General features: G+C 42.9%; 1 protein-coding gene across 1 annotated transcript in view; it reads left to right on the top strand.

The window, feature by feature from the left end:
- Positions 1-19633, top strand: part of LOC124711751 (homeobox protein araucan-like) — a 322458-nt gene that overhangs the window by 96372 nt on the left and 206453 nt on the right. Inside the window, exon 2 of the mRNA XM_047241967.1 lies at positions 1408-1746. Coding sequence (XP_047097923.1) covers positions 1408-1746 — 339 coding nt within the window. The remainder of the gene's footprint in view (positions 1-1407; positions 1747-19633) is intronic.

Below are 19633 nucleotides of genomic sequence, written 5' to 3'. Positions count from 1 at the left end.
TTTAATACTGAGGTAATGTAAACTTATGTGCATCTGTGGTTTGATAAGTCTGGTAAAAAGCAAGCAAAAAATGTTTATGACTTAATCAACCCCCTTACTGCGATTTAGCCTCATTTGAGGGATACTTGCCCAGCGATCCTCCAGCGTCTTCACGCCATCGGAAAAATAGGTTCTATCAAACTGTGCAAAATATTCGTTGTCTGCAACTATCACCTCTTCATGTAATGAAAATTTCTTCCGAGCAAGCCACCAAGCCAAATCAAAGCCCAATCCATACGATTTCGCCATTGTTATCGCTGATGTGTGGGATGGTGCATTATTCTGGTAAAAGAGCACTATTTTGCTTGCCAATCTTGGTCTTTTTCCAGCCAAACGATCCCAGAGTGGAGCATAATAGGGTCCAGTTATGGTTCTGTCTTTTACCAAGTAAACTATGAGGATTATTCCTTGAGAGTCCCAAAAAGGCAGAGGCCGTCTCTTACGAGCTGACAAACAGGTATTTGCCTTCTTCGGTGCACTTTTGACTCTTGCGCATAATAATGGATCCAAGTTTCACCAGCAGTCACAAATCGAAGCAAAAAGTCCTGCGGATTTCCATTAATAATCGCCAGACATTGCGCTGAAATGTGCTGGATGCGTTTTTCGTCACTGTGAGCAAGCGGAGCACCTACATCGCACACAGCTTCTTCATAGCCAAAACTTCGTGGGGGAATCATGCAGTCATTCAGCTGAGATGCCTACAGTCTCAACAATCTTAAGAATTTTTATTCAGTTGTCTAGCGCTGGCATATTATTAATTTATTATTGATTTTCTCGGTGGTTTCCTTTGTGGTGACCTCAATCGGACGGTTGGAGCACGTTTCGCTTTCTGTGCTTGTCCGACCACGTTTAAATTAATTGATCCAAAAGTAAATGGGCTGTAATGACGATGCAGAGTCCACGTGGGATTCATCCAATTACGTTTTGTTTTTACGGCAGTCCAGCCCTTCAAAAGGAAATGTTTAATAGCAAGACGAAACCGGTTTCCTCAATTCTCAATCGCAAATCGACAGACTGACCAGTTGAGACGGCTGTCATCAATGAACTGTACGCTTTACATTGTTGAAATCCCTTATACGATCCTTGGAATAATCGAGATTACCCTCCATGAAGGTGCAGCATAATATTCCATTCTTGAAAATTTACCAGTTTTATCAAACCACTTACAGTACACAAGCAGTGCGTCTTCTTTTGAAAGGGAAAACTCTGTATTGTTCAATTACCTTAGTTCCATTCTTCTAGAGCTGTAATTTGAAAATCAATTCACATATTATTTTATTTTATTTTATCAAGGAATTTTTTTAACGTTGTTACTTCATGCAAGGACAAAGATGCAGACTGAGTGCAGCTGGCGGCGTGTTGTTGCAGCTGCTGGTGGCGGGCCAGCCCACGACAGCGACGTCGCCGCCGCTGGGCTCCGGGGGCGGCAGCTCCGGCGTGGGGGCGGGCGCCGTGTCGCCCGGGGGCGGCGGAGGCGGCGCGGGCGGCGTGGGCGTGGCGGTGTCGTCGTCGTGCTGCGAGAGCGGCCGGCCGCTGGTGACGGACCCGGTGTCTGGCCAGAGCGTCTGCTCGTGCCAGTACGACTCCGCGCGCCTCGCGCTCTCGTCGTACCCGCGCCTGTCGTCGTACGGCGCGCCCTACCCGTCCACCGACCAGAACCCCTACCCCAGCATCGGCGTCGACAGCTCCGCCTTCTACTCGCCTCTCGTGAGTACTCTGCACCAGCCACGCCCCTGCTAACTGAACTGTGCGCCTGCAGAACCGCAGCGCTGACGTGTTGAACTTGCCGATACCGGTCGTCGGCTTTCACGTGGTGTGCATCATCATTTGCGTGCAGGCAGAGATAGAACTGAATGTTGCCAAAATCTATTTTGATTGATACAAAAAATTTTAGAATGCAATTTATGGTAGGAGACTAACATTGCCCGAGGTCTAGGCAAGGCTGAAATATGATGGTTTGGTTATGAGAAGGTGAGTTGCTGTGGCACATTCCTTAGCTTAGCGAGCACGCTACGAGAGTCATTTCAAAAGTTGTGTATACTGTAAGACGGAATTGAAAAAAATAATTTATTTTGCAAAATACATTTACAGGCCTTCAATATAATCTCCATTCTTGCTTATGACACCGAGCGAGGTGGCGCAGTTGTTAGACACTGGACTCGCATTCGGGAGGACGACGGTTCAATCCCGCGTCCGGCCATCCTGATTTAGGTTTTCCTTGATTTCCCTGAATCACTCCAGGCAAATGCCGGGATGGTTCCTCTGAAAGGGCACGGCCGACTTCCTTCCCCATCCTTCCCTAATCCGATGAGACCGATGACTTCGCTGTCTGGTCTCCTTCCGCCAACAACCCAACCCCCCTTGCTTATGACAGTTTGCCAACGTTTTGGCAACTTCTGTACTCCGGACAGGGCACATTAATTTTTGAGCTGTCTGATTACTCGGTTCACCCCTCTGGAAGCTTCATCGTTCGTATTAAAACGTTTTCCGTGGAGCTGTTCATTCAGTTTAGGAAACAAATCAAAATCTGGTGGCGTCATATCAGGGCTGTATAGTGAACGGAGAAGTATTCCTCATTCATATTTGTCGAGTGTTTCTTTCACTGGCAGAGCAGTCTGCCGTCTTGCTTTATCGTGCAAAATCCGGATCCAGCTGCAAGCATGTCAGGGCTTCTTTGTCGAATTTTCGACCGCAAACCATTTTGCGGAAACAGCTTGCAGTAAGCGCGTGTTACAGACGTCCCCTGGACACACTATTTGTAGCTATAACTCCATTTATGTCGTACGCAAATATCATCATTAATTTCACCTTTGATTGCTGTCGGCGGATTTTTTTCCGGATATGGAGAGCTTTGCCATTGTGACGACTGAGACTTCAATTCTGGCTCCAAATCTCATATCCAGGTTTCATAAAGTGCAACAACCGTTTTCAGAAATTGTTCTCCTTTTGTTAGGAGATATATCATGGGGAAGCCATCGTGCAAGAACTTCTGTCATTTTTAACTTTTCAGTTATGATTCTGTAAACTGAAGTGATGGGCGTTATAGTCTCATATGCAATTTCCTCACATGCTTTTCTTGGATCCTCCCTCATAATGTCATTAGCAGTAGCCTGAGAGAATGAGATTTTCACTCTGCAGCGGAGTGTGCGCTGATATGAAACTTACTGACAGGTCCTTTCTTCCAGGAGTGCTAGTTCTGCAACGTTCGCAGAAGAGCTTCTGTGAAGTTTGGAAGGTAGGAGACGAGGTACTGCCAGAATTGAAGCTGTGAAGACGGGTCGTGAGTCGTGCTTGGGTAGCTCAGATGGTAGAGCACTTGGCCGCGAAAGCCAAAGGTCCCGAGTTCGAGTCTCGGTCCGGTACACAGTTTTAGTCTGTCAGGAAGTTTCAATAATCTGAGAGGTTTAGTGTGTTGTAGTTGATGACCTCACACTGCTTGGGTGTCCTCAGTGTTTACCCGACCTTCACGGTAACGAGCAGACCAGCGTGATACAATGCTACGATCCACTACATTATTTCCAGATACCTCTCTCGGTCTAAATTTCCATTGTGTTGTTTCCATGTAGTGATTCGATTTTCATGTATAAACGCTAGTCACTACGTATAATCCGACCTGGCTCGGTTTCAGCTTCCATTTCAGACCTGAATTACGACACAGTCACGCAAACCAGCAACCATATACAGGGTGTTACAAAATGGTACAGCCAAACTATCAGGAAACATTCCTCACACACAAATAAAGAAAAGATGTTATGTGGACATGTGTCCGGAAACGCTTAATTTCCATGTTAGAGCTCATTTTAGTTTCGTCAGTATGTACTGTACTTCCTCGATTCACCGTCGTGATTTGATACGGGATACTCTACCTGTGCTGCTAGAACATATGCCTTTACAAGTACGACACAACATGTGGTTCATGCACGATGGGGCTCCTGCACATTTCAGTCGAAGTGTTCGTACGCTTCTCAACAACAGATTCGGTGACCGATGGATTGGTAGAGGCGGACCAATTCCATGGCCTCCACGCTCTCCTGACCTCAACCCTCTTGACCTTCAATTATGGGGGCATTTGAAAGCTCTTGTCTACGCAACCCCGGTACCAAATGTAGAGACTCTTCGTGCTCGTGTTGTGGACGGCTGTGATACAATACGCCATTCTCCATGGCTGCGTCAGCTCATCAGGTATTCCATGCGACAGAGGGTGGATGCATGTATCCTCGCTAACGGAGGACATTTTGAACATTTCCTGTAACAAAGTGTTTGAAGTCACGCTGGTACGTTCTGTGTGCTCCCTTTCCATAATTAATGCGATTTGAAGAGAAGTAATAAAATGAGCTCTAACATCGAAAGTAAGCATTTCCGGACACACATCCACATAACACATTTTCTTTCTTTGTGTGTGAGGAATCTTTCCTGAAAGTTTGGCCGTACCTTTTTGTAACACCCTGTATACCACCGTCACGCCTAAAATATCGCTCAAAGCCGACATAAATTTCAACTTGATGAGGCCACTGTGTAACGTCGCGCATGCGCAGGTGCAGGACTTTTGAAATGACCCTTGTACTGTGTGAAATTAAGCCTATGGTGACAGGGTCTAGATTGTGCTGGAAGATGATGGAATGTGAGCTTCGTATACGAAATCTTAGTTATGGCATATGTAACTTCCGATCAGCGATTTGTGACCATCATTTTTATGATACCTAGGTCAGAGCAGATGAGTGGTATCGGAAAATTCAACATGTCCTGAGGCTCACGGATAAACGCAAAACACCATTTAATTACAGCTTATGCCCTGTAGTCATCACAGTAACGCTGAGGCAGTGATCTTTGTCTTAGACATCGTGTCCACGCATCTTCGTCATGGGTGCATTGTGGAACTTGGCGGTTGGCCAGTTGAAGTTCCGTTATGAGCCCTCCAGTGCGCGAAACGCGTACAGGCCCAAGAGTTTTAACTTGTCACCAACATTCATTGCAGTTGTACGCTGCTGATGAGTAGTCATTTCTTATGTCGACACGTTAATGCCTCCTGTCAAATTAGTGGAAATTTCGAGAACGGTAAAAGTATGGACGAGGACGTTTACACGTTTTCGACACCCGCTACAGCATGTGTTCCACCACAGTTCTAATTTTGAAGACATTCAGACTCTAAGAACCAAGTTTACATGACTCATAGTCAGATGGCGCACACGACTTCCCTCTCTTAAGTCAACTGTTGACTGAGGTAGGCGATAGTACGTCCACCACAAAATCGAAATAAATTTGTTATATCGTGAGAAGACTAGACACGACACAACAGTTATTGGGCCGGGCGGGGGGAGACTTTACAGCATGTTTCTCACTGCATTTGCGGGATAATGTACGAATCTGTGACAGCAAAAAAGAATGGCTCTGAGCACTATGGGACTCAACATCTCAGGTCATCAATCCCATAGAATTTAGAACTACTTAAACCTAACTAACCTAAGGCCATCACACACATCCATGCCCAAGGCAGGATTCGAACCTGCGACCGTAGCAGACACGCGGTTCCGGACTGAAGTGCCTAGAACCGCACGGCCACCGCGGCCGGCTCTCTGACAACAGTTCTACGCGGTGGTCCAGCGGACGATTGGCCGAAACCTTACTATGACCTGATTTGAAGCATCAAGTGTGCGTCCGTATCGTGCAGATGGCTGCGATAAGCGCTTAGTGTAATTTTGTTTTTGTAATGGTCGATTTTGGAAATGAGACGAGGGAGAAGATAGAATCCGTTGTTGCCTTTCACCTTAACTAGAATGTGGCAGAGCACAACGTACACATAAACAGTGTCAGTCAGTGCCGCATCTGTGGAAAGATGCAAGATTTAATACTGGACGTTATAGCAGTATACCTGCCCCACTTCTTCCTTGTCTGCAAAAGGCTCGTGACGGAAGAAAATTTCATTCATTGCCCGAGCGAAGCCACACTCCGGCATATTAATAACCTAGGCTACAGAGGAGGGTTGTTTGGAATTTAAGAGCTTCAAATTTTGATATATTAAAGCAAAATAGAAATGGTTAGCATGAACCCAGTGCCATACTTTTCCAAGCATTTATCCACAACATACAGGAAGACCTGTAGGGAAAGCATGTATTACCAATAAAACTGTTCATCAATACAGACTTTTGCAGTATGTCTTGTAGCCAGTCGCTTACAATTTGTTCTTCTCCTCTCTCTTTTGGAATAACAGTGACTGCATAAATATAAGGGGACAAATCTACATAAACTTTTCATTCTTACTGCAAATCACTTGCGGCAAATGGTAGAAAAATTTCTCATCAATGACATGGTTAGTTACGTACCTCGTCATTATCGATTCCTAACTAATGTTCCGTTCCTAATGACCCTGATGCCGGCAGAAACTTTTATATTTACAGCAATTTCGAAGGTAGTAACTGCACACTTAATGATTTATTACGTAAAATTTGCTTATACTGATACCTATGTCCGCAAAGTTTGAAGAGTTTTTATTGTTGAATTGGCCACGAAAATGGCGATACATGTTAAATTTGTACTTGCAGATCCTACCTGGAGACACTGTAATAATGGCCTGATCTGAGTAGTACGAACAACATGAAGATCGTAGAAGATAGTACTGAGTGAAACAGAAGTCTAAATCATGGAAAACCGTTTCACTAACTACCCAAGATATTACTTAACGGTTCTAGGCGCGCAGTCCGGAACCGCGCGACTGCTACGGTCGCAGGTTCGAATCCTGCCTCGGGCATGGATGTGTGGGATGTCCTTAGGTTAGTTAGGTTTAAGTAGTTCTAAGTTCTAGGGGCCTGATGACCACAGATGTTAAGTCCCATAGTGCTCAGAGCCATGTATTACTTAACGAACCAACGATAGGACAGCCAATCGCAGTGCGTAACAACCGTACGGCTGTTTTGTACGCGTAACTTTTTAATGTTAAGAATGAGACTTTGAAGCTGACAACATTCATGGCAATGTGGTTTCCGCTGCACACTTCTTGTGCCGTGAACGGCAGGCGGGCTTGTGTGTGCAACGCCGCCTGTCGTGGAGGGATTTTCGCGCGGACGCGTGTCGTTTCTTGTCTTCAAGGTATCAGAAGGCTGGCTTTTGGCGCTTAGCTCGCTGTCACTGCACGGAGGGCGTCTGCTCCTGCAGATGCTCATCGCGGCCACATTTCGCAGAGAACGCCTCACAACGATAGATGGTGCCCGTGAGGCACAAATCGTACCCAGCGAAACGTTCACAATGACCGAAAAAAAATCTCGCTTCTCATTCTAAAACATCGTGATGCGGTAAACACACTTTATTACGTGTTGCAATTTTCTGTAACGACTGCGCAATAATTTCAAAAAATTATAGTGCAGAGGATCGCAACTGCGTCTTCAAATGCCTGTTTCCAGTAGCGTACAAATTCTAAGGCACAATTTTGTTAGCTGTTGTTGTTGTTGCTAATCACTAAGAGGTTAATGAAAATTACACGTCAAGGTGAAGGTCATATTCATACTAAATGTGGCAACTGTTTCTGAGAAACTGGTAATATACAGGGTGAATCTAAAGTCACAATACATTTTGTACTTAAATTTTATTAACCAATATGTAATGGCACTGCAGCTTATGATACAGTAGGACATAATATCAGTACTTTTCTATATGACCGCCTTGCATGTCTAGGCACACCCCCCAGCGTTCCACTGTAGACCGAAAAACCTGCCCAAGTATATCTGGTGTAATCGCAGCAGCTTTGTCTCGAATCCGCTGTGTTAAGTGTTCAGTGCTGCGGATCTTCACCTGGTATACCTTAGACTTGATAAACCCCGATGCAAAAAAGTCTAAGAGTGTCAAGTCAGGAGAGCGGGGTACCCACATCCGAGGAGAGGCACGACCAGTCCATCTGCCGGGAAATGCTTGGTTCAGATAATCCTGAACAACGAGGGCAAAATGGGGTGGTGCACCATCCTGTTGAAAAACAACAGTACCCATAATCCCATCAGATATCAACTGGGGCTCCAAAAACTGTTTCAACATACCTAGGTATGTGGTTCCAATAGCAGTTTGTTCTGCGAAGAACTGTTGACCTGGTTATCCCTAACCACAGGTTCACTTTTGCTGTGTCTCGTTGCCACTCCTGCAGCACACTTGGTTGTTCGTCTGCCCAGATCGTGCACTTGTATCTGTTCACATGTCCACAGGTATGAAATGTAGCTTCATCACTAAACAAGACATTTTGCATGAAATTATCATTTTCCACAGGTTGTAGCTGGTCATGAAACGTAGCTTGTCTGGCTGCATAGTCCTCCACCTCAAGCTTATGTACGACCTGAATATGGTACGCACGATTGTGCAGCTTGTCACGAAGAACTCTCCATACAGTGGTTTGAGGAATACCAAGGTCCCTACTAAGTCTGAGCGAGGTGGCACAGTGGTTAGACACGTGACTCGCATTCGGGAGGACGACGGTTCAATCCCGCGTCCGACCATCGTGATTTAGGTTTTCCGTGATTTCCCTAAATCACTACAGGCAAATGCCGGGATGGTTCCTCTGAAAGGGCACGGCCGACTTCCTTCCCCATCCTTCCCTAATCCGATGAGACCGATGACCACGCTGTCTGGTCTCCTTCCCCTAAACAACCAACCAACCATCCCTACTAAGGCTCCTGGTAGATGCGGAAGGGCTACGTGTGATCGCATCCAGCAGACTTTGCGCGGTGTCTGGCGTTATGGCCGGCCTCCCTGGACGTTCTTCATTTAAAACACTACCAGCACGCTGGAATTTATTGACTGGGGTCTTGATAGCAAGCCCGGTGGGGCCTGTTTTTCGGAATCGACGGGGAAAGTCTGTCCGCCTCTGTTTATACGCCATTCCATGAAGACGAGCAGAAACAACAGCGATTCGTTCTTCTTTGGTTATTATTCTGTCGTAGTACCTGCAAGAAACAAATATTGCGTTACTATATCACTGAAATGTAAAAGTGTCTTTAGAATCACCCTGTAAAACGAATGTCACAGACAAATTCAAAAATGCGCACAAAAACCTAAAATAGGCTAGAAAAGATTATAAATCACAAATGCAAAGTGTTCTCATAGCAACAGGGTATTCACTGAAGCTTCTTTTTAGCGTGTATAAAAACTCTGTCGGCAGCCAGTTTTTGTTACACCTATCTGAATATAAGGCATTAACGTTGCAGAAGCAGACGCGAAATTGACAGAAAACTTTATGTATCCAAGGTTAGAGAATCTCGTGGGTAAACTAACGTATTATATAATATCGTGATGTCGAGAAAATAGCTTTTGCGTCATTTGATTTAACTAATGCGCTGATACCCATTTGTAGGAAACGAAATTTATTTTATATGTCAATTACATCCTGATTTTTTTTCCTTATGAATAAAGGCGTTTAACAATAGATATTTACATCCAATAAAATTCTGAAATGTTTAAATTTTGTATGTAATATTTGTTCAATACTTGTGAAAATCTGTTTTATTAGACGAGGAACATGTAATATTGTCTGAGGATCATCTTGAACTCATAGCAGATATTATCTGAGGATTACCTTGAACTCAACAGATGGCAGCCAAACAATTATTGGGGCTGTTAAAAGTTGTTGTCGTCTTTCCATCCTCTCACCACCGCATGACTGACACGTTTTAAAATTTCTAAAATGAGTTCTTGGAATAGGATCGCACAAATAACCATGGAAAAAAGAGCAAATTTGCAGATCTTACAATCTCACCTTTTTTCACCCATGATACAGGAAATACGCTGCACCAGAACCGTGTAACATCTTATAGAATACGCCTGACATAGAAATGCACCGATAGTCGAGCTAACGACATTATTAAATTACCGTCTGCGGCTTAGAGTTGGAGCTAAACGCTCATTTCGCATTACTTTAGTTATATTTACATTTTGCCTCATAGTATCCCTTGATCCTTACGGGACGCCTACTGCAGTAACGTTTCCGACAAAATCTGAGAAGCCGAACACCTTTCATGGCACAAGTCCGCACGTTGTTTGCACCTAAAGAGGGCCACGTCTTTGCACTCTGTTAAGGTGTGTTGCTTTCTGACCTGGCAGGTCGTATTTACATTCAATATGTATAAAAAGAAAAAGAAGGCAGTCCGGATTTTATCACGGTGGCCGACTAACAGCTCTCTCCGTCAGCTGCGCCACGATAACCATTAGGCCTAGAGCTGTCTCTGGATGATAAATAACGCTCGTTACTCTAATGAACTCCCAGACAGGCTAGCGTGGCTTACTTACATATTTCCATCTGGCTGTACGTTACAGGTAATTGACAGTTGTGGTAAAGATACAATCGCGTCGCTCACGATAAGTATTATTTAGCTACTGTGCGAGTGGTAAACGAATATGGGTAATAAATGTCGTTATCGCTGTCTCGGAAGGAACTTCAGGTCATTTCACTCCGCACAAAAATGAGACATTCCGCCTTTCTTCAGCCCGGCGCTCACGCGACCGTTTGGTACGCAAGTTATATGCCAAAGTGGCGACCGCCAGCTAATTGCACACAACAGAGCCGTCCTTTCATTCCTTGCGCCTTCTCTCCAGTTTCTTTATAAGACAATATCTGCATAACTTTCGTAATTTCAGCGTTGCTTATTCGCTTTGGCTTGATTTTCTATTACAAGTAGAAACAGATGCTTATTTTGTAACAAAAAAAAAAAATTCAGAGAACGTTGCGACAGAACAAACTGCCTGATGCTAATTTTTCCACTCCTTCCATTACTCACAACGGTCTGTAATACGGCATTTGTCAGCCTAATTAATTAGGCCTCGTAAGCCTGTGCCTTCGCGTGATGCTGTAACACGCTTGGGCCAAAACGATATGAAAAATGAACGATATTATGAGCGAGAGAGATATTCGTAAGAATTACAGTTGCTGGGGAACATTTTGGGCAGATGGTCTGGAGAACACACAATTTTCTTCTCAGCGCTTGTATGGAGTTTCCGAAATTGTAAGGAGGAAGCACATTTTATGCATTAAACCGCAACTGGAAGTTACTGCTTCCGCGCTGTTTCAGATTCTGGAGAGGCAACGGCAAGCGTAGTCGCTTGGGAAATGGTGTCCACGCAGTTTTCTTCATTCTCAGAGCTGAAGCTGCCTTCTCATTGAAGACATTGCCTTCCATTATGTTCCACGAACAAAACTGACAGAAGGAAACGTTGGATTATGACGGAACGCTAGTTAAAAACCAAGGTGGTTCAGAGAGGAAAAATAGATTAGAACTTAGAGTTTTAATTTTATGCAAGGCAGGGTTTTTGAACCGCCATATCACCTCGTTAAAATATTCATAGAGATCATACTAAACGTGACATAAATATGATATGCTTCCACGGCCGCTGTCAGTGTCAATAAAATTCTTCTAGGTGTATTCTTCACACATCATCTTATAAATATAATACAAAAATAAAAGCACTTTCTTGAAGACGGCGGCTGCAACTCCGCCGAAAGGCCGGCGGTTTATTTCAGTATTTTAAATATTTATAAGATGAAGCGGCGATACACCTAGAAGGATTTTAATTGACATTAAACAGAGATGCTAGACAACGCAGCGAAGCCCGTAAGTCTGTATTTCAGAATTTAATTATAGTAATAACTTTGCGTTGTACACTTAGTCTGTTGCATTTTGTTGACAAACGTGCGTCTCAACGTATCTTTCAATTGTTCCAAGGACTGCAATAAAAAGTTCATTTGGGTGTGAAAATCATTTTCACTGTCACCTGCGTTCTCTCGACACTTCTATGAACATTCAGGAAGATAGGAAAGGGAAAATTATCAATTACATTAGGCGAGTATGTTAGAAATCCCGCAATAATAATAATAATAATAATAATAATAATAATAATAATAATAATAATGAAACCCGACCTATGTGCGAGCCCCGACATTCTTTTGTTTGCAGAGTATGAATTTTCAACTAGACTGGAACGAAAAGCATTCTACACTTCGTTTACCGTTTTCATCGGACTCTCAGGCGGAATTATTGGTTTTGGGTCATCAGAGGTTTCTCCTTTGGCATAGGCCAGCTGGTTTACGGCGTACCGTCGTAGCTGCGTATCTCCTTCACAGCGATTTGAAATTGAAGGATTGGAAACACAGTTATTACAATATATCACTTTACAATATACCTACTATTTAGAGAAATTGTGTTTCTGTGGTTAAGAACGGATAGGATACAAATGTAAATAGAAAGAATTTTAGAAGCTATGTATGTAAATTTTTATTTATTAGTAAAACTTCCAAATAAGAACGTAACCCTTCTAAATCATAAACACAGCAGTAACAATCCTCAACTAATTGTGGCTGTAAGTTATGAGGTGAAACAGGTTACTTTTTTCTTTGATTTAGTCAACAGATTAAAACTATACACCTAAAGTGGTTTGCTAGTAATGCGAGATAACCACATTTTGTGCTCTGATCTTGTATTTCTCAAAACTGATTTCATAACGATCGCTGAAACTTGCTGTGACAGTAACTCGAAAAAAGAATGTATCCTTTATATGTTACCCTTCATTTCCTGTCTTTTAAACTTTCCTCGGGCCAAATAAACTGATAGGCCGGAGACGTTGACGTTCTCCTCTGTTTTCATCACAAAACTCTGCTTGGCTACATTTTGCAGGGATTCAATTAATTTCTATGATACCGACCTGTGATACTCATGAATAAATGAGGATGAATAGATGATCTCCGTAGACTACCTGTTTGGATCTTCCATAGAGTATCAGCCCATCAGTAGACTACACAGTTGCTCTCGTAATAACGAGGATCAGGTTAAAGTCCCGTTTCTGTAGATGTTCAGTTGAGTGTTTCTTCTAGCATGAGACATTCTTTGTCTACTTGCATTCAGCGGTCGTACTAACTTTTTGCAGTAATTAATTCAGAAGTACTGACTTCATGTTACGCTTTGTTTCGTGGCTGTTCTTGATCTTTAATTACGGTTACCATTAGTTCGAGTCACTGTTGACGGTAAATTATTCTTCTACATTTCATTATGCATTATACAGTTGTAACCAACGTTCAATCAATATTTCCTCTACTCTTTTCCTTTTTTCTGTTATTCTTATTAATATGTACATGAACAACGATATTTGTTTTGTACTAATGTCTTTATAAAAATATATTCTTGCATTCCGTGCAAAGCGCACCTTGTATTTTAGGGAAGGAGATCGCTTGCTTACTAGAATATTACTTCAGTATGTAGGATCCGCATCAGCTGAAACTAAGAGTGACCATTTCCAAGGAGCGGCGATGGGGCCACAGCCTTGTTTGGTGGGAGTGTTCTACAGGAATGTTGAAATATGTGACGTAGTAGGCACTCGATGAAGACCGCTACATAAAACGACAAAACTTGCTTGGAAAATTCCAAGTATCGGCCTCTAGAGAGCAAATACGAATATTCTCCTGTCTAAAAAATAAAAAAAAGTGGTAAGGTTCAATGGGACCAAACTTCTGAGGTCATTGGTTCCTAGGCTTACACACTAATTAATGTAACTTAAGTAACTTACATTAAGGACACCGCGTACCTATACATGGAGATAGGAAAGATAGATGCAGACCAATAACATCTTGCGTAGAAGTGTTCAAGCAAGCTTCACTCACGAATGGAGCGAGAAGAAATCTGAATGAAAAGTTATGTCTGTATATACTTCACAGTGTTTTACGCAGTACGTACGTAGACCTAGGCATCGTTATAAAACGCATATAGTTCGCCAAAGGAAGTCAACTTCAGTAAGTACTGATTGCAAGTAATTATACTTACCAACGAAATAAATATACGAGTTAGTTGCGTGTGGCATTTGTAGCTACATCTGAGTAACTGACAACATTTAGCAATTTTCTCGTCGTTTCTGTTGCGCATTGTATCTTCTGTCTCCAACGTCAACAATGTGTGTGTGTGTGTGTGTGTGTGTGTGTGTGTGTGTTTGTTTGTGTGTGTGTGTGTGTGTGTGTGTGTGTGTGTGTGTGTGTGTGTGTTTCCATTATCCCCAATTGTTTTTCGCCGAATCGACGGGAAAGATGGATCCGTGACCTGGCGTCGACACTGAGCCGATATTCCCCTTTTTTTCTCTTATTAATGTTCACTTTACAATTACTAATTATTTATCACGCGATCTTCATAAGACATTTTCTAAGTTTTTCATGCTTTCATTCACCTCATAGGTGACACAGATTTTCTGCCATAATACTTTCGCGTGGTAGATTAATGTAAGTCATATGTTGTTTCTAGAATGGTATTACACTGTTTACTGAAATGTAAAAAATGAAGTTCTAGGGGTCTCAGGTAATATCAGCACCACGATAAGATTATTATAATTTGCGGATTTATTTCATCCTCGACTCATGGCACTGCATTTGTGCGATTCCTCTCTGTTGTACTGAACATTTATTTCTATTTCATTGTTGTGGCGCAGTCCCGGTGAATCTTCTTACCTGCGTGTAACGTTCGACGTCGTTAGGCCCTCGCTGTCGAGACGAAGACAAACGAATTGTAGCTGTTACCTGTTGCTGAGTAGCGTTTTAGATAACGAAGTAAGTTACGGTATTGCTTAGTTTTCAGTTGCACTACTACAAATACTAGATGATAAACAGCAGATGTCGTGGAGGCCCATTTTCAAGACTGAAAATCAAATTAGCAGGTGTTTAAACTCGGTGGACATTGTTTTTTTTGTTTCTGTTTCGCAACGTTTAATTTACTTCCGACGCAGCGTATCGGATCGTCTCATACTTGTGTGTATTTGTGTTTGTTTTCCTGTTAGATTCCCGGCCGGACCGAGGATTTTCTCCAGCCGGGACTAGGTTTGTGTTGTCATTATTGTCGACCCGCGCAAGTCGCCGAAGTGTCGTCGCAGGAAGGGACTTCCTGCACCAGGCCGCCGTTTCACGCACATCCGAGCATCAGCTCGAATAGAGTATAGCTAAGCAGCATTATATTTCATGAATAAGAGACCGTCTGATGTCTGCATTTTCGTTTTTTACATTCTGTATTTCCCGATGCGTATTTCAGAGTGAAAGCTGCATCATCATGGTTTCCAAATTAACTTGAGACTGTGCCTCGTCACCCGATGAAACCTGACGAAACGCCTCAAGTGGATCTTGCGAGTCCTGACGACGGATATTTTGCTTTGAGAAACATATAGGAAATGAAATCCAAAGAAAGTAACCAAACGTAGGAAGTAGACGGACTTCAGTTTATAAAATACCGGGTGATCAAAAAGTCAGTATAAATTTGAAAACTGAATAAATCATGGAATAATGTAGATAGAGAGGTACAAATTGACACACATGCTTGGAATGACATGGGGTTTTATTAGAACCGAAAAAATACAAAAGTTCAGAAAATGTTCGACAGATGGCGCTTCATTTGATCAGAATAGCAATAATTAGCATAACAAAGTCAGACAAAGCAAAGATGATGTTCTTTACAGGAAATGCTCGATTACGTCCACCACCATTCCTCAACAATAGCTGTAGTCGAGGAATAATGTCGTGAACAGCGCTGTAAAGCATGTCCGGAGTTATGGTGAGGCATTGGCGACGGATGTTGTCTTTCAGCAACCCTAGAGATGTCGGTCGATCACGATACACTTGCGACTTCAGGTAACCCCAAAGCCAATAATCCCACGGACTGAGGTCCGGGGACCTGGGAGGCCAAGCATGACGAAAGTGGAGGATGAGCACACGATCATCACCAAACGACGCGCATCTGTCGGACATTTTGTGGTTTTTTTTTGTTTCTAATAAAACCCCATGCCATTCCAAGCATGTGTGTCAATTTTTACCTCTCTATGTACATTATTCCGTTGTTTATTAAGTTTTCAAATTTATACTGACTTTTTGATCACCCGGTATATGTATTTTACTGTCTTTGGATGCTACTTCTTCATTTGGTAGAAATTTATTTATTTGTCTGAAAGGTAGAGAAGGAACGGGAGACATAACTGAAGGTGGGTGAATGAGGTTTCAACGTGAATGTGCGTTTCAACATGATGCCACCACTGAGCTTTAGAGTTAAAGATGCTTCTCTTACTTCACCCAGAACACCAAGTAAAGGGATAATGTTTCCACTGTGATCATCATCTATTCTCTCTCTCTCTTTCTCTTTCTCTCTCTCTCTTTCTCTTTCTCACCAGCTGATGGTCGGGCTGGTTTCCTTCAGCAAGCGTATGACACTATTTTTAACGTTGCTCTGGCCGACGCTTAAAGACTTCGATAAACTCGCGGTTGACTGGCCCTGAAGACGGGAGGGAAATAGGGAAGAAAAGAGGAATGAATTGTGAAGGTGGCTAGTAGCCGGTTTGTTACGGCCGCCGGAGACTTGCGGGTGCCCGGAGGGGGACCGCTCACAACTGTGTGAGCGCTGCGTGCGGCCCGCGTGGAAGACGTTAATTACGGGGCGCGTTTTACACAGCAATTACAAGGGCGGTCGCCGCATGTCGCGGCCCGGCACGGCGCCGCCCGCGCACGCCACGCCAAAGCCTCCCGCTCCTCTCCCACGCCGCCTCAGTTCCACCCACCTTGCTACATACACTGCCTACACTGCCTTCCTTCCTTTCGTCAACGATCGCGAGTACTGCTCCAGTTAAGCTTTCGTGACCAATTGAACGTACAGTTCAGATCCTGTATATTTATTTATTTAATATAACTTTCCGATTATCCCGATTTTCATATTTGACGGATAACTCCTGTCCGATTATCCACGTTTTCATATTTGGCGGATTCCATACATTTCCAAACAAGACTTCAGTGAGCCCACTGCGTAACACTTAATCTAGTCCTCTAATACGGATTTCTGAAGGTATTTGTGTTTTCGGTTGCTCGTATGTCTCCTGAAAAATATAATTACGTATTTGTGTTTGTTGTGAAAACTGAAACTATATATATCCTTAAAATAGCAAACGTTGTAAATTACAGCTGAAAACTCACATGTCCCAGGAAGTGGAACTCTTTATTATTATTGCCGGCCGAAGTGGCCGTGCGGTTAAAGGCGCTGCAGTCTGGAACTGCAAGACCGCTACGGTCGCAGGTTCGAATCCTGCCTCGGGCATGGATGTTTGTGATGTCCTTAGGTTAGTTAGGTTTAACTAGTTCTAAGTTCTAGGGGACTAATGACCTCAACAGTTGAGTCCCATAGTGCTCAGAGCCATTTGAACCATTTTTTTCTTTATTATTATTATTATTATTATTTGCAACTTTCCAGCAGTCGCTTGAAGGATTGTTGTGTATCCTGTCAGTATTTTCCGTACTAATTTTTGTCCATTAATATGATCAAAAAAATTAGATACTGAAGGACTGCTAAGTGCTGCAATGAATCGAAATAACAAATGTTGTACGTTCTGCATTTAACATCTAAGTTGTGAAAGGGAAATAGCTTAGCGAATATAACCGTAGACTGTAAGCTGTGCAAAACTCGTGACACCTACAAAGGAAATTTTTACGAAAGCTTCCACTAAATGGATCAATAATATTATTGATGGGATTCTTGTATACGACTCAGAAGTGTTTGAGGTTAATAGAAAAGTAAACAATAAAGTAAGAAGGGTAGAGAAAAGTGTGGTCTTAAGTAGTTGCAGAGTGTGCGACAAGAAGAGGAAAGGCAGTCAGGAAAAAGATAAGCGTCGAAAATACAGGGATAAGAAGTAAGAATAATGTTCCGTGGATGAGCAACCACTCGCGCGACACAGATTTATTGGATCTATTGATCAGGGGAACGAAGAATACGTATGTGAGTGAAAATTCCTCTCCTGAAGTTGATCGAAAATTAGGAAGAAACTGAAGGAGGTTAGAGTGTAACGTCGATCGACGACAAGGTCATTTGTGCTATTGACGAAGCCCTCGGTAACTGCAGGTAGTTCGCTACGTTACTCCACATTGTGCTACTTACAGCTTGTTTTCGTGTTCGGAATGTCCTGTCAAATCCTTAAGTACTCTTGATTTTCGGTAAACGCGGCAGGCTCATTTTGACTGCTCGTTCATTCCAGCACTCTGAAGCTGTGAGTTATGTCTACATCTACGTCATACTCCGCAAGCTACCTAATGGTGTGTGGCGGAGGGTACCTTCGGTACCAGTATCTGATCCCTCCAACCCTGGTCCACTCGCGAATAGTGCGTGGGAAGAACGATTGTCACGAAGCCTCTGTATTGGCTCTAATTTATCGAACTTTCTCCTCGCGGTCAATACGCGAGATGTGTGTGTGTGTGTGTGTGTGTGTGTGTGGGGGGGGGGGGGGGGGTAATATGTTATCTGACTCCTCCTGAAATGTGCTGTCTCTCCGTGATGCACAACGCCTCTCTTGTAACGTCTGCCAGTGGAGTTTGTTTAGCATCTCTGTAACGCTCTCTCGCCAGCTAAGCGATCCCGTGACGAAACACGCCGCTCTTCGTTGGATCTTCTCTATCTCCTGTATCAGTCCTGTCAGATAGGGATCCTAGGTAGTTGAAAAATAATCAAGAATTGGGTGAAGAAGCGCCTTATAAGCCACTTCTTTCGTGGATGAGTTACATTTCCTTAAGATTCTTCCGATGAATCTTGTCTGGTATCTGCTTATCCCACTATCTTTTTTATGTGGTGATTACACTTAAGGTCGCTCTGGATAGTTACGCCTAGATATTTTATGGCAGGCGCTGTCTTCAGCTGTTCGTCATCAATAGTGTAGCTGTACAGTAGTGGATTTCTTTTACTACGTGTGCATTAACAAAATTTTCTGAATATATTGGATATCCGAGAGGCACACGCAGCTAACCATTCAATAAACTGAGCAACAAAGTCTAAACTCCTAAGCATTGGGTTACGAACATTTCTGTATCGTACTGTAGCGTTTTCCTATCTCCGGCATTCTGTAAACAGACTCATCCAGAAAAGTATTAGGTGACATGTAGCTTAGCGTGGAAATCAGCTCAGCACTCTTCACAAACAACTAACAGAGTTGAAACTAAGTTTACTGCAAAAAAAAAAAAAAAAAAAAAAAAGAAAAGAAAAGAGCCTGTGACTACGAGGGACTGAATTCCTAGCTATTGGTATCCACTTCCCTTCTTAAATAAGTCACTCGAAGAAGGAAACGCAGTTCTTAAAAATACACAAACTGTTGGGAACACCTGGGACACCTAATATGAATACTATTGAAAATAAGATGAATTACCACGTTGACTTTGTGTAGGGCTTACGTAGAGTTGACTGAACAAAATTGGCACGTTGATGTGGACTGTCTTCGTCGGTTCAACTAATATTTCTTTTTCCATTTTTCATTCCTTGCAAAACTCTACAGTGAACATTTATGTTCTGCCACTTACCATTTGGCAGTTTCTCTAAAAATAATTTATGAATTCGTCGTCCGCTGAGCAATGTGCATAATGCGACAAGAAATAGCAACTACTGCCTACGTTCGAATTATGACGAAGGACGGGAGATCGTAGGAGTTCGATTTATAGCATATTCCTGACCACATGGCATCGCACGATAATGGTAGTTATTAACTAATCCAATGACCTACTAAATGAAACAAATTTATCACTAATATTACTACCCGATGATATGATTTGTATAGTAATTATTCAAATGGTTCAAATGACTCTGGCCGGCCG

This window comes from Schistocerca piceifrons, chromosome 1 (genome assembly GCF_021461385.2).
Source record: "Schistocerca piceifrons isolate TAMUIC-IGC-003096 chromosome 1, iqSchPice1.1, whole genome shotgun sequence".
Lineage (NCBI taxonomy): Eukaryota > Metazoa > Arthropoda > Insecta > Orthoptera > Acrididae > Schistocerca > Schistocerca piceifrons.
Note: the sequence above shows the minus strand (reverse complement) of the source record. Positions and strands in the feature narration are given on the sequence as shown.